At 43.4% G+C, this 16,697-nt stretch overlaps 1 protein-coding gene across 4 annotated transcripts in view; it reads left to right on the forward strand.

The window, feature by feature from the left end:
* Positions 1-16,697, forward strand: part of atrn (attractin) — a 251,182-nt gene that overhangs the window by 40,161 nt on the left and 194,324 nt on the right. For all 4 annotated transcript variants that reach the window (XM_049596080.1, XM_049596081.1, XM_049596079.1 and 1 more), the window contains exons 6-10: positions 3,080-3,248; positions 5,539-5,629; positions 8,356-8,605; positions 9,160-9,343; positions 13,445-13,599. In XM_049596080.1, coding sequence (XP_049452037.1) covers positions 3,080-3,248; positions 5,539-5,629; positions 8,356-8,605; positions 9,160-9,343; positions 13,445-13,599 — 849 coding nt within the window. The remainder of the gene's footprint in view (positions 1-3,079; positions 3,249-5,538; positions 5,630-8,355; positions 8,606-9,159; positions 9,344-13,444; positions 13,600-16,697) is intronic.

Below are 16,697 nucleotides of genomic sequence, written 5' to 3' on the forward strand. Positions count from 1 at the left end.
CCTTCAACATATTACGTCTATAAGGGAAGTCAGGCTGTTTTATTTATAGAAATAATAACCAGGGTGCAGAGGTACTTTGGTGTGCTCGGTGATACTGCAGGAAGATTGGCCACCAGGGTTTTTTGTTTTCAGCCAGTGAAGAAAACAAAAAGGGGAACTGGTTAAGTGACCTTGATTGTGAATCACAACACTTCCTGTGCTGGCACGTGGCCACTTCGGCATTGTTTGGATAATGATCAATATGCAGCTCCCCCAGCGGGTCACTTCCTGTTTCTCCTCTATGATGGAGTGGAAGCAGTAATTAGCTGGTAAATGTTTTATTCCAGGCAGGTTTTATCTTCGTCTTTCATCAGGCAGGACGGACAGGACCAACAAACTGCCCCTCAACCTGTACGGTTTAAACGATCAACAGGGGCGGGGCCAATCTTTCTATTTCTGACTTTGCCGTTGTTTTCCAAAGAACGTCTCCGAGTCTTTTCCCCTCATTGAGAAGTGATTCCGGTTTACGGTGCCGTCATTGTTCTTGTTCAGTAACAGGGGACGGCTGCTCCGGCTGCTCCGGCCAGGGCCATCTGTCTGGAAACAAGTCATCAAATCCAGAAAGCCTTAAAGGGATAGTTCTGATCTTTGGAAGTGGGGTCTGTGTGTTACCTACAGTAGATGGACGTCAGTGCACCGCCAGTTTGGAGAAGCAGGCTGGAGTACTGACACAGAAGCTCAGCTGACGTACAGCTGTGGACAGAGGCAGCAGGAAAACATATCATAGCCACCTAAACAATCAGTATCAGTTTAGTTTGCACTGTATTTAGAATATTTTCACCACTTCATCTCGCTGTCAGACCGCTGCTTCTGACAAGGAAGTCGTTCCCCATCAATGCTCTCTTCAAAGCCAGACTCCACTGACAGAAACAGTTTCTCAGTGGAGTCTGGCTTTAAAGAGAGCGATATAACAGCTTCAGTTCACTGTAGCTGTCTGATGGTAAGGTAAAGCAGTGAAAATACTCTAAATATAACTGATATTGATTTCTTTATGGGGCTCACTGCTAAAATATATGGGACACACACAGACAGGGTGTGACATATCTGCCTCAGCAGAGTGTGTCCATTATCAACTGAAGCTGCTGCACTGACCATGAAGGCCATGTTTGCCTGCGCCGGCATCACAACACTGATTCTCTAATTTTACGTGGCTGATCTACTTTAACGCCTCTGCGCCGATGAAAGCTGTGACCCAAGGCATTCAGTTTTCGGGTTGTCCATCTGTCCCATTTTTGCAAACTTGATATCTCAAGAACAACAAGAAGGAATTTCTTCAAATTTGGCACAAACGTTCCCTTTGAGTCGAGGATAAGTGATAAGAATTTGGTGGTCAAAGGTCACAGTGACCTTTTGTCTCTCTTATTTTTTGGTAAATGTGATATTTGAAGAAGGTTTTTCAATTTTGGCACAAATGTCCCCTTGGTCTCCTTGATTTTGTTGGTCAAAGGTCAGTGTGACCTCAGTGTTTTTGGCTTTAACTCAAGAATTCTAATTCTGAGGGGAGACATTTGGGAATTTCTTCAAATTTGACGCAAAGTAGATTAGATCTTGGTGGTCGAAGGTTTCAGGTCAAGGTCATTGTGACCTCACAAACATGTTTCTATGCCTCCACACTGGCGATAGCTGTGGCTGTAGGCTTTATGTTTTCAGGTTGTCCATCCATCAGTTCGTTCGTTCCATCCTTGTAAACATGATATCTCAAGGGAATGTCTTCAAATGTGGCACAAACATCCACATAGACTGACGAATAAACTGATGAGAATTTTGTGGTTGAAGGTCAAAGGTCAGTGTGACCTCAAAACATGTTTTTGTCCATAACTGAAGAATTCATTCACTAATTCTGACCAAACTTGACACAAATGTCTAACAGGATAAAATAATGAAGGTCAAAAGGTCAAAGGTCAGCTTGACTGTGACATCATCATGTTTTAACGTCATATCTCAGGAACAGAAGGGGAGACATTTGGTCAGATACTGAATTGGTGACTCTAATCTTGAAACTGTGCTGACTGTATAGATCTTCTGTGTGGGCCCAGACATGAAACAAGTTGTATTTTAAAATGTGTTTACGAACACGTTGTCCAGATTTAAGAAAAAGAAAGTGCAGGTAATGTACAGTAACCTACAGAACTCCTAACACTAACCGAACACCTGGAGACTAAACTTCCCTGATGCTGTCTGCTACACGGACATTTATTCCATCAGTCTGAACGTTGGTTTCAAAAGTAAGACAAATTTTCTTTTGGCCAAAAATGGCTCTTTTGATAGTGAAGGTTGCCGACCCCTGGTGTAGCAGGTGAAACACCCTGCTCGGTCCTGCCTTCATGATGCGCCACGTCCGTGCCCCCGTGTGTCCTGGCTGTTAAAGATGTTTTGCTTCTGCATCCTTCCACAGCAACACATTACCGCTACTCCTGCTTCTCCAAACTGGGGACGATCCGACAGGCGTCTACTGTCAGTAACACACTGACTGTGGATCAATACGTCACACAACCTCCCTTCAAAAGATCTGAACTCTCCGTTTATCAGTTTGTTTCCTGAAAGACAGTTCAGGCAGTTAAATCTCGAATGAATGGAAAAAATAAATTAAAAGAACGAATAAAGTTTTGTCCATTTTCTTTACACAGCAGATAATACTTTCTGATACTAAATTACTCCACCTGTATAATCGCTCAGTTATCTGAAGGCTTTAAACGCTTCTTTAACCTCTCTGCCCTCGTCTTTCACCTCTCGCTTTCATTATTCAGGAGAAATCAATAATGGATCATGTTTTTTTTCCACCTTCACAGTCAATTCATGGGAAGTTTCTGTACGCTGCTGCAGGACGTTAAAGTGAACTGATGAAGTCTGTGGAAGTTTAATCCTCCTTTGATGCAGGAAGCACAGACAGATTAGATTTTTTGTTTTTATTTGGATTTATCTGGTCTGTATTTATTTTCCTCTGAAAGGTTGGAGCTTCGTGTTTATCGTGCATGAGTGATCTTCCTGCATCATCTCATCTCCCATGGAGTCCTGACTCTGTGGTTTCCTCCCTCCTCAGGTCCAGACTGCTCCGTCTCAGTGCCTGCCAACTCCTCCTTCTGGAGCCGGGAGGAGTACACCGAGGCCGGGCTGGCGAGGGCTTCCCACAAGGCCGTGGTGGACCAGGGCATCATGTGGGTTATCGGAGGCTACGTCTTCAACGCCTCCGACTATCACATGGTCAAAGCGTAAGTACTCTCCCCTGTGAGCGTGTTTGGCTGCTGCTCTCCACCAACTCGAGTCCTGCTGTTGCTATGCGACTGTAGGGAATGTGCTTCTGAAACACAGCTTCTCTGTTGCAGAAATCTCAATATTTTTAACTTCCACGCCTGCTACACTGAGCGCTAAAGTAATACTTGGCTGTCAGGAAGTCCTGCCGCTTCTTCCTGAAAACGCTGTCTGTTGAAAATCAACAAGAACACGGCTCAGCACAGACGGCTGTGTGTCGGGCACGCACGCTGAAGGATGTAATTAAAACCGTAAAATTACAGGATAGAGCGACACTCCTCGCCCTGAACTCCACCCAGGATGCTCGCACTTATCCCCTCGGCTCATAGTTTGGTTTTATGGTTGCATGCAGGCCGAGAGCCTTTTATTTCTGCTCAAGGTCGATCACATGAGACTGTATAGGAGCTCTGTGCCAGCTCTGCACTGCTTCTTCACAGAGGGATCAGACGATAGCAAAACGATCCTCCTCAGTGCAGCTGTGTAGCTTCTTACTGATGGAGCTGCAGTGTGTTTCACTGCTTTCTTACAGTCTGTGAAATAAAACCAAACCTCTTACTGAAGGAAAGAAACACAGTGAGGCCCTGATGACTCTTCTGTCTGATGAGTAGTAGGCACGTAGGTTCAGCAGGTTCACATGTCAGAGGCTGCTGAGACCGAGCTCGTAAAGGTGAAAAGGGAAGCAACGTGAAACCAGATGTTTGGTGAAATAAAGTTATTTATTAACAAAGGAAATCAACTTAAGTCAAGGCCAGACTACAGAGGAAAGGGCTCGTGGGTGCTGTTCAACTCAAAGAAAGGAATTTAACAAACAGAGAGCTGCTAATCTTATCCAACAAAATCAAAAGCAGAAATGAAAACCCAGCTGTGCTAAATGTCTCGGTGAAAAAACACAAATAAGAGGAAGATACACTTTGTTTGTTTTTTCACTCTGTAGTCATAGATACACAGGCCTGAAATACACACACATGCACAAACAGGACCCATACATGCATTAAATGGAGAGATGTCAGAGTGAGGGGCCCAAAAATCTGGCACAAACGTCCACTTGGACTTAACGATGAACTGACTGTTGTTAGTGGTCGTGGGTCAGAAGTCAGGGTCACTGTGATCTCGTCTGTCTTATCGGCGTGTACGTGATATCTCAAGAACAGCTTGAGGGAATTCTTTTTCTTATTTGGCACAAACGTCCACTTAGACTAAAGAATAAACTGATGAGAATTTGGTGGGTGAAGGTCAAAGGTCAGTGTGACCTCACAAAACATGTTTTTGTCCACAACTCAAGAATTCACACATTCTGACAAAGCTTGACACAAATGCCTAACAGGATCAGATAATGAAGGTCAAAGGTCAGCACAGCAACCACGTGGGTGTTTCCTTAAAATGATCCAGTTAATTCATGTAGTACCAGGTAATATAACATATACCTCCAAACCATCCATGACGAATTATTAAACATTATCACCTGTCAAGTCTCAATATTCACACAGTGAAGCTGGCAGCAACAATTCACAGTTTTTACTCACAAAAACAGAAACTTGACTTGTGTGCAGAGTTATAAAACCGCAGGGTGCTGATTCTAGTTCACCACAGTCCTTGTCGTTTGACACTTTGGTTTTAATGCAACATTTTTTAATCAAAATGTTTAAAACACGACCAGATCTTTGTTTGTATTTTGTTGAGTTGTGAACTTAGTTATCCCGCATGTTTCCAACAGTGTTCAAACTCAGAAATCGAACCCACAGAGCAGTGAGGAGAGGACGTGAGAGGTTGTAAGCAAAGGTTTGAAACATGTTAATAATTCAGTGTATGTATTATGTGAAGCCCCATTTGTTTTTTTGCAGTTATACTTGTGGTCACTTGGGAAAAAAAGTTGTATATATAAATTCTATTTTTCTCAATTATTGCATATATTTTCTAGATATAAATAATTGTGTTTTACATTTGAAAAAGTCATGACATTTTTTAAGTTCCTCCTGCTTAGAGCCCTGATTTAGCTGTTTACATGGAGGTGCAGGTCGTATTTATTGCAGTGATGAAGATCTGACAGGAGCAAAGAACAGAGACCGACACTGCTCAGTGACCTTTGACATTCTCGGAGACAACAAAAAATAAATAGTGATAATAATAAATTAATAAAACAAAAACCACCATCTGTGCTAAAATAACCTCACGTAGTGTGACTGTCACATGGTTGGATTTCTTTAAAGCTGTCCTGTGATGTCACCTCACCTTCCTGTTGTCTCTCTGCAGGTATAACCTCAGCTCCAGGAGCTGGCTGACCCTTGACCCCTCCGTCCACACTGTCACGCCACGATACGGCCACTCGCTGGCTCTTCATGAGGTGAGTAGATGGAGAAGTGTGTATCCTCTGTGACTCAGGATGTACATTAAGGCAGCGTGACTCCACACTGTGCTGTGTGATATTATCCTAGTGTCTTTACATGCAGCTTCTCAGTGTGATCTGAAGAAGAGCTTCAGAAGAGAAAAGACCAGTTGACAACTAAATGAAATGAGGCAGAAACATTATAAACTCTGCATCCTCTTATTTATGCTTTCAGTGGAGTCTGTCTGTTGTCTGGAACTAATATTTAAATCTGAGGGTTTTGATATGCTGCAGTGAAGTGCTGAAGCCAGAAAGACTGTGCGGAGCCGCTGATGGAATAATAAATTAGGGAGAGGGAGGATTCAGAGGAAGACGCAGCGTGTCTGCTCCGAGGTTTCAGAGAGGCGACTTTGAGCCGCAGACTGTTTGTAATACACAAATTGCATCACGGTGTGCGGATGTGCGCTGCAGCTCAATGTGGGCCTCACAGACAAAAGTGGAATCAAATCAGTCCTGATGCATGACAGATAGAAGTGATTTAAGTCTCGCAGCAGCACATAATGTACCGATTCAGTCTCTCAAGCACACGCCGCCTCGCCGCTTTATAAACAGATGAAGACGCCACGACTCCTCTGTCTCTCCTGGAAACAAATAATCTGAGTGTTTGTGAAATCGAGTTGTTTCCTGTGACTTTAATACGACCGCTAAACGCTCTTTTTGTTACGATGATATGATGAGAGAGCTCTCTGAGAGGCAGCACAGCAGGTTAGGGACTGTTCATTACTTATACGAGGGGAGGCGGGTCAAATAATTGTTGAAGCACCGGGGAGGGACTTATTTTTGTATTTTGGCTGAGGGGAGGGGCAGAGAAAAAAGTTAAATAAATATAATTAAATAGTTAAATATAGTAAAAATAATAATAATATAAAAATAATTAATTAATAGTTGTATTTTGTATTTATTTTACTGCCAGTTTTTAATGATAACATGCCTTCCTAACTCTGGCAGTTTTCCAGATGTGATCTAATTTTCATGAGGTTTTTTTTTTTTCTTGACTTAAAATTTTATTTTAAACAAAGTTGGAGCAAATTTTCCAGCATAAAATTGCAAAGTTTTTGGGTTTTTTTTCCCTCTTTATTTTTTTTTTAAGATAAAGTAATAAAGCGATCAAATAAAATAAAACATTAACTGTGTGAGCATTCATATATGCAGAAGTGATATTAGTGGTAAATTAAATAAAGATAAACTTACAAAGGATATTTTAACCCTTGACAAAACTGTTATTGGTTACAATATTAGTTAAGAAGTAATAAACAAATATATTAATTGAAATAAATTAGAATACATTTTAAAAAACAAAACTAGGGGATCTAAATCAAAGTACATTTGACCCCTAAAATCCATTTCATTTGATTAGTGTGAACAATGCGTACTGTACCTGGGCTCGGTACACCGCTCTGTGCCTGAAGTCACTTTAAAAGGTGGTCTTCAGTATGGCGTATGTGTACTCTGGTACACAGGTACACATCAGGTGTGAACACCAACAGAGAAACAGCTGTTTCATGACACAGTGACATGTGAACCAGTCAACTCAAACTTTGGGGAGTGGGCGGATTCAAAGGTCTGAGAACTGAAGGCCTCCTGTGACGCTGCTCTGCCAAACCAGGCTCAAGAAACCTCGTTAGCTAAGGCTGTAATTTAGCACCTCTCCATACGTGTTGCATTATACGTGACAAATATAACATGGACTTCCCTGGGTGAGTGTGACCTCTCCTATCTGAAGGGTGTGTGGTCAGTGTTTAGAACGTCTTGCCTCCGGCGACGTCCTCCTGGCGTGTCCATTCAGCTCAAAGTCCTCCCAGCTCTCTGCCCAGGTGCAGCTAATAGCGGCTGATGAGTTAACACCACCAACCCCTAAATGTGACGTCAGTGCTGACCCTTCTTTCTGCCACCTGCCTAAATTACACACCCATCTACAAGACATTTATCAAACTACTAACAAAGCCATCACAACACCTCTCGTCAGAAAATCAACCAAATGTACAAAAAAATCAATCACGTCTAAAACTGAACAAATCAGCTGTGAAGCTCACAAACTGAGGTACAAACACTGCTCATGGTAAAAACTCTCAGGACTCTGTCTCAGGAGGGTTCCTCTGTCTGCAACACTGAACACTTGATTTTTAAGCTGTGTTTATTTTTAGTATTAAATCAGGAGAGTAAAACTTGTGGCTCTGAATATCAGGAGGCGTCATCATGTCTGAGCTCCAGAGTCAGACTGACGTGATCATGACCTGTCTTATTGTTCACATCTCAAGGACAGATGGAAGGTTATCATCGCTCAGCTTTTTATTTTCTTGGAAAATCCCAGGTTGTGTTTAAGTTTCATTATTAGATTTCATTAGATTGATGGTTCATGATCACCACAGTGGAACTGGGCTTTAATCTGGGCTTTGATTCAGTCCTGATCCGTCAGCGGGCGCACAGTCAGTCTCAGTTTTGGATGTTTCCTCAGGAAAAGATCACGCTCTGGCTTTAAAGAACTCGCCTTTAGAGGCACAATCCTGCTGGAAACGCGGAGATGTCCTGGTCAACGGACAGCCAACCAAATACAGTCTTGGTGGTGGATCCACAGAGGATCATCAGGGTCGTGTTTAACAAAGTCTTTGAAATTTAAACTTTCATGTGTCGATGTCACTGGATGTTTGCTGAGTCTGACTGTATGATCTGACTCTGCTCCTCAGGGGAAGATCTACATGTACGGAGGAAAGATCGACTCCACAGGAAACGTCTCCAGCCAGCTGTGGGTGTTCCACATCCAGAACCAGACCTGGGTCCTCCTGAGCCCGCGAGCCAAAGAGCACTATGCCGTGGTGGGACACTCGGCCCACATCGTGCCTCCCGTCCAGGAGGGGGCCAATCCCGTCATGCTGGTGATGTTTGGACACTGTCCTCTGTACGGATACATCAGCCTGGTGCAGGAGTACAACATCGGTAAGTGGCGAGCAGAGAGCTGCAGGTCTGTGGATTCGTCTTCACACCTGTGCTCCAAACCTTTAGCTGCTTCCTGACTTAATATCCTGCCCTGATAAATCAGTTCATAAGAACCGCAGATTAACAGCGGCCATCAAGACGAAGCTAACGAGCTTTGGACTCTGTTCCTGGTTGGCAGGCGCCCAAACTCAATTAAGAGGTCTCATTGTTTTCTAAAAGCCAATCTGTCTGAGAGAATGGGACAAATGAAGCTGCCGCTGTGGCCGATGGACATGAGCGCATGTCCTGTTTGCTCACAAATGAAGGTGATTATCGTTACCTGAATGGTCACCAATAAAATCTGATGGCAGTTTGATGCCACTTCTGCACTCGTGATGCATTTCAGGAACAATAAGACAAGATTTATATCAGCGTAACTGTCTTTGGCTAATAAAGCGCAGTGTAAACTGAGTTCAGCTGAAATCACCTCCGTGACAAAGACCTGTCTGAACCTCTCTGCACTCTCCTTCACTTTGTCACATCATCATGTTCTGTTTCTTTGTGTGACCCTCCAGTGAAGAACACATGGAGCCTGGTGTCCACAGACGGCGCTCTGGTCCAGGGCGGCTACGGCCACAGCAGCGTGTTCGACCCCAGCACCAGAGCCATCTACATCCACGGAGGCTACAAGGCCTTCAGCGCCAACAAGTATGGCCTGGCTGGAGACCTGTACAAGTTCGACGTGGACAAGAGGAAATGGTGAGGATTTGTTTTGGGGCGGGTGAAGCAGAGTCCTGCACGGGTCATTTCTGAAAACCTGTACCCACCTGCCCACGGTAAAGCTCAGTACCAGAACCGACCTGTTGCCCTTCATTATGTCTCAGTCAAAGCTGCCTCATGATCAACCCCCCCCAGGCTCCAGTCCCTCACATGAAGCTGGTTCTCCGTTCTTGAATTGGACGTCTCTTTGACTGGATGGTGAAAACATTCAGTCACTGCCAGGTTAGGAAACATGTTAGCATGCTCCTTCCCACCATCAAAAGGATCCAAAGGATCTGAACTCCATGTAGGCTGCCACCTCGTTTACATCTGGATCTAAATCTGGGTACGAAAGATGTGGCTTTATAAAAGGTTTAAGACACCACTTTACTGTCTCTCCTGAACAATCCAAGCATTTGTGAAAAAGAGCGTTTTTTTCTTGTGACGAATACACCTGCAAAACGCTCTTTGTTAAGATGAAAAACAGAAACTATCATTCAATTTTCAAATTTCCAACAGTCCTTGAACTCATCATGTGGGTGAACCCTTCCAACAGAAAAACAACCGAAAAGAAATCTGAGTTTAAAATAGTCTGTAAATAATTTAATCAGTCCGGATCGTGTTTTATGCCGGGCCAAGCACAGTTTGTGTGAGAGCAAACGTCTCAGAAAACATACCGCCCCTTTTACCTGATTGACAAGTGGTCTGTCCAGTCCGCTGCCCCATGACCCTCCTCCAGCCCCCCAGGTATCAAGTTTCACTCCAACACCGCACCTTCGACAAGAAGACGAGTTTCACGTGGTTCACAGTGGGTAGATGCAAGTTTTTGGATGGATGGCCTGACAATACCGTATCTAAACACTGGTTGGCCAAGGATTGCCAATTCACACACAGAGCTAGATGCAAGCTTTGTGTGAAATCGTTTGACATCGCCAACATGGGGGAGAAGGCGACTCTGAGCCACATGAAAGGAAAAAACACCGACGTCTCATTACTGCATGGCTTGCACCCAGAGTCCCAACCTTTTTGCCTCAGCCCAGACATTGAACTTACCTGAGTTTTTATTTGCATGCCATTATGGTACTTGGCTACAATCGCCTGTTAAGAATAATTAAATATGATGTGAAATATGACACATTGATATATTTACTCAGATGTCGCATATTCTCTGAAAAAATAAAAAAAATTTAAAAAAAAACAGCGGGGGAAATTAGGATATGGAAAAGTATGGAATTTTGAAATTCCAAATGTGTAGTAATAATAATAATGTAGGAACCCTGAATTATAATGATAACCTTTATTTATAGAGCACCTATAATACAAGAAATGCAGCACAAAGTGCTTCGCAGTGAGGACATTATAAGCTCTGAGAGCTTCACATGAAAACAGACAGTGAACATATCTATTCATTCTACTGCCCAGAATAATCCATTTGTTTGAACCAGATCCTGTAAAAACAGATTTAACGGGGAGGCTGTGCAGGCTGTTTACACACTCAGGGGACAGGAGAGGTTATAAAACTGTAAACTGTAGGGCTGTAATTAACCAAAGATAATCTAGGTCAACCGAAATTTTACTGACTCTTTGACCATCCGTTTGGTGGATGGGTTAAAAAACATCTGCAGGGGTTATCTCTAGATTAACTATGTTGTTACCAAGTGTTCTTCAGCTGGTGACGCTGTGTGTCCACCAGAGCATCTTTTCTCCTGCCACAGCTCCACATCAACACTTGCCCAGATCAGTAAATGCTGTGTTCAGGCAGGTGGAACGTCCTGAGTGAAAAATAAATCTGATCTCTGATGTAATAATGTCTGAAAATAAACTGCGCACATTTAACACTCTTCCACCTGATCTACTTGTGCAAGTCTGTCTCACCACTAAATGTTAAACAGGATGGACATACTGGACACTAGTGAAGGTGACTCTGGTGAAGGTTACTGATGATGTCATAACGTTACTGATGTTATAGAAGCTAACGTTAGGCATGGTAGGTAGGCTTTACGTTTAGTTTTCAGACTTTAACATGAATCAAATCAAACAGTCTGAGATGGAAAATCACTCTGATTGGACGATCCATAGACATGCAGCCTGTGACCATAATCGTCACATGAGGAGGTCACGAGCAGGTAAACAGAGGAGTCACAGATACAGCACAGATGTGTCAGAGCTTATTTATGGTGTTGTTCACTTTCTTTGAGTTACATTTGGTTTTAACGTGACACAAACGTGTTGAACTCAAATCACAGTGTCAGAATGAAAACATGTCTCAGGTTTATCAGAGCATCTCACAGTAACTGACTGTGATCACAAGAGTCTGCAGCGGCTGTTTCCTCGAGGTTAAACACATGGAAACAGAACAAAACAAGTTATACAAGAAGTCAATGTTTTAAATGACTCTTGATTTTATTTATTGGGCTGTAAACAGAGATGATGAAGTCTGCAGTCTGACTCCACTCTGAACTGAAGCCGACACTCAAGACTCTCACTGCACCCTTCACTTTTCTCCTCTGTGTCGAATACAGACTTTGTTCTTATTAAAAAGAATAACAAATTTAATATTTAGTAACTTGTTATTTTCATAAAATCTAAAATACTGTGAGCTTCAGAAAGTATATTCACACTCCTCTGGAAGAATCTTCAAACTCTGCAACATTTAAGCTTCAATCAGGAGGACGTAAACTGCACTAATATATAAGTATAGTATAAATATATAAGACTAAATATAGTCGTGGCTGGAGGCATTATGTTTTCAGGTTATCTGTCCTACCATCCCACTCTCATGAACACAATATCTGCAGAACAACTTGTGGGAATTTCTTCAAATTTGGCCCAAACGTCCACTTTGAGGAGGATAAGTGATACGAATTTGGTGGTCAAAGGTCACTGTGACCCTCGTCTGTCTCATTTTTCATGAACGCGATATTGCGAGAAGGCACTGAGGGAATATCCTCAATTTTGGCACAAACAGCAAATTGGTCAAAGGTCAAGGTCACTGTGACCTCACAGAACATGTTTTTATGCCTCCACGCTAGTGATAGTTGTGGCCCAGGGCATTATGTTTTTGGGTTGTCTGTCCATCCTTAATCCCATCCTTGTGAACACAATATCTCAAGAAGGTCTGGAGAGAATTTCTTCAAATTTGACGCAAACTTGATTAGATTTTGGTGGTCGAAGGTTTCAGGTCAAGGTCATTGTGACCTCACGTGCTGGCGATAGCTGTGGCTGTAGGCTTTATGTTTTCAGGTGGTCCATCCATCAGTTTGTCCATTCTGTCCTCCTATCTCAAGAACACTTCAAGGGAATGTCTTCAAATTTGGCACAAACGTCCACTTGGACTGAAGAATAAACTGATGAGAATTTGGTGGTCAAAGGTCAAAGGGCAGTGTGACCTCACAAACATGTTTTTGTCCATAACTGAAGAATTCATTCACTAATTCTGACCAAACTTGACACAAATGTCTAACAGGATAAAATAATGAAGGTCAAAAGGTCAAAGGTCAGCTTGACTGTGACATCATCATGTTTTAACGTCATATCTCAGGAACAGAAGGGGAGACATTTGGTCAGATACTGAATTGGTGACTCTAATCTTGAAACTGTGCTGATTGTATAGATCTTCTGTGTGTGAAGCATCCATGTTTTCACTGACATGGATGGAGACTGTCAGAGACACTGGACTGATGGGCGGAGTCATACAACCACAGGGTGGACTGATGGGCGGAGTCATACAACCACAGGGTGGGCTGGTGGGCGGAGTCATACAACCACAGGGTGGGCTGGTGGGCGGAGTCACACAACCACATGGTGGACTGGTGGGCGGAGTCATACAACCAGAGGGTGGACTGGTGGGCGGAGTCATACAACCAGAGGGTGGACTGGTGGGCGGAGTCATACAACCAGGGGTCGGTGACTCTAGTTGCATTAATGGTCAACAGGAAGTCAGTGTTGTGACGTTTTCTGCAAATACAGGAGAACAAAACCAGCTGTATATGAAAACATCATGGGGGAGTGCCACTATAGCTAAAAAATATTTTTTAATCAGCCTGTCAGTAACAGCTGTATGACACCAACACGTGTAACGACCTCTGTGTGTGTTTGCAGGACCATCCTGAGAGACAGCGGCTTCTTCCGTTACCTCCACACAGCGGTGATCGTGAGCGGAACGATGCTGGTGTTTGGAGGAAACACGCACAACGACACATCCATGAGCCACGGTGCCAAGTGCTTCTCCGCCGACTTCCTGGCCTACAGTCTGGGTCAGTACCACACACAGACACACACACAGCAGCTCCTGCAGTCTCAGCCTCACTCAGAGTTTATCTGCTAAGCATGCATCATCTTTCCTCCTGTGCGCTGAGCTGCTTTACATTCACACAGTGACACACACACACACACACACACACACACACCTGGGAGCTGCTCAGTACAGCTGCAGTGTTTTGTTGTCGGACACTGAGCGGCTCCAGTGGAGCAGCAGAAGGTCAGATGTCGGTGCTCGATGTATACAGGCGGTAAAGCGCAGCCTCTTTCCATACATATTGCTCTGAATAATGTGCTGTGAAATTCTCCTGCAATGTTTCTGTAACACCTCGAGGCAGAGCGTGCTCGTATGTGACATGATTTTCAGGGATAGAGGAAGTGAAGCAGAGTCTGTTGGAAGTTACTTATTTTTGATTTCATGGTTTATTTATGTGCATATTAATGCTGCTGTGTGCCGGAGCGGCTGGTCGCGCTCATCGTCTGGAGAATCCAAATCACTGGACTGGAGCTGTGAATGAAGATGTTTCCTGTCTGTGCACAGTTTGTCTTCAGTCTAATCTCCAGTTCATCTGTTTGGATTCAACTGATGACATCATCACCTGGATAATAGAGAGGAACCTTCACAGACACAAGACATGGTCAAAAGTTTGTGGTAGAGATGTACCGATACTACTTTTTCCTTCCCGATACCGATACCGATCCTTGAACCTTTGGTATCTGCCGATACCGAGTACTGATCCAATACCAGCGTGTAAAATAAAAATGGATGGGATATGAATTGTTGTATGTCTCAACTCCTAAAACTCTGTTTAAAATATTAAGAAATAAATACATAATAGTAGAATGAATGCCATAAAAGTTTTTATTATTATTATCCAGTGTTGACACAGATCAAGACACAGGTTAAAGTGCAGCCGTATACGTAATGACGTGAGGCATTACGTGGTATCGGATTGGTCATAGGCTGTACTCGCCGATACCTGATACCGCATTTTAGGCAGTATCAGAGGCATTTCCGATACTGGTATCGGTATCGGTACACCTCTAGTTTGTGGACGACCCTGTTAACGTTTTCATCTGGGCTCTTTGTGGTGTGGTTTAGCTCCAACTAAGAGAAATCTTAATGCTGCAGCACAGAAATATATTTTAGACCACAGTGAATTTCCAAGTGTGTGGCACCAGTTGAACTTCCTGTTTCAACCTGACAAAGCCCCCGTGCACAGAAAGAGGATGGTTTTCCCAGTTTGGTGTGGAAGAACTTGACTCAGCTCTGACCAGGACCTTTTTCAACATCATTGCAGGTTACCGTGCAAAAACTGAGCTGTGTACAGCATTCTCTTCGGTGTCCCACAGGGTTGGCGTTACAACATGTGCTGCCATGAAATGTGATTGGTTTCACCGTGTTCATGAGCAGAGTCCATATTAACGTCCCCTCTTGTCTTATTAACAACCTTCAAATGGAGCTTGTTTTAACAACTTGACATGTGCGTTTCATGTTGTATTCTGTACCGTGCAGTGTGCACTTACTGTTTTTATTATGTAAGGCAGCTGCACTGGTAACCTGGTCACTTTACAAGGTGTTTTATATTATATTTTGTGCTGTGCAGTGTGCACATACTGCCTCTATTATGTTAGGCACATGGATGTACTGTCGTCTGCACTGCACCTTAAATTATTTCTATTTATTGCGTCTACTAGTTGTGTGTAGGACTACAGATGGGAATTAGCATTTCGCTAAATCTGGTGCAACCATGTTTTCATTTCTTGTAAATATTTCATGTCACGGCACACTGTCCTCTTCAAATCAAATAAACCAAACTAAACATGTGAGGTTGTAAACACCACAAGACGTTCATATGAACTCTTCTCATGAACTCATTAAACTCAACCTCATTTGAACGCAGCATTTCTGACAGTTCACATGTTGGAGTTATGATGTGTTTGATGATCTTCGTAACTTCAGAATATGTCAGAGGAAAATGTTGATATTCTTAACAACCTCATCTTTTGCCTCTGTCATGATGCCTTCCTTCTGCGTTCCCTGCGTTACTAAACTGCTCGCCTCAGTGGCTTCTAGATGTCGACAGTAACGTCCATGTTGCTGCTGTGTTCTCACAACTTAACCACTTGAACACCGAGTTAGTCATGTACATACGACTTCCTATATTGTAACCACGAGCTCATGAGCGGCATTTGGAGGCAGAAAAACAATAATATCTGCCATGATAGTTTTCTGGTTGTCAGTAGACGGAGGCGTCAGGGTTCGGTTTACATCCAAAAACTTAACGCTCTTTCATGTTTACTGTGGAAACTCTCATGATGCTAACGCTAACTCTGCTCTGTGTAAGGTGGTGTTTGTTTGAATCTCAGATTTTAGGGACGTGCACAGACAGCGCCCCCTTCAGTAGAGGAGTGTGAAAACACCTCTGTAGTGTCAAACGTTGCACAGACACACAGCAGGAGAGTCGAGGTCAGACATGTTAGGGGACATAAAGAGAAGTTTATGAGTGGAGGAGGATTTTAACAAACAAACAGACAGAAGATGTTTTTCATTCTGCTCCTTCTTCGTGCAGACACACGTGATGAGGTCGTTCTCTGTGTCTGCTGATGAGCGGCGGTGTGACACAGACTGAAGGTGAAGTATCTTGATTAAGGGCACCTCAGCAGAACACAGAGCACAGGAATAAACATCAGAGCCTCCAGATTACGTCCCCAAAGCACCACGTGTGAATCCCTCACCGACTGGTTTGGTGCTTCTATTATTGAGCTGTGATCACTTTGTATTTACCTTCGCTGAGGACTCCTCGGGGAGTCGAGTGTGAACTGTAGCTCGAGGGGACAGAATCTGATGTCACAACTTCCCCCCAAAGACTCGACTCTTCTTTACAGTACTAACGTGAACAAAACACAGACATCAGTCGCTCTAAGAAAAGATTATGGGATGTATTTCAGGCTTCAACCTGCTCACAGGGGCGTTTGTTTTGAGGGTTAAAGTAACGATGTCCTGATCTGATCTCAGAGAGGGCTGCAGTGACAAACCAGTTTTCAGGTATACCCTGATATTTAGATTGATGATTGTCATACCATGGACATT

Source organism: Epinephelus fuscoguttatus, linkage group LG14 (assembly GCF_011397635.1).
Source record: "Epinephelus fuscoguttatus linkage group LG14, E.fuscoguttatus.final_Chr_v1".
NCBI classification, from domain to species: domain Eukaryota; kingdom Metazoa; phylum Chordata; class Actinopteri; order Perciformes; family Serranidae; genus Epinephelus; species Epinephelus fuscoguttatus.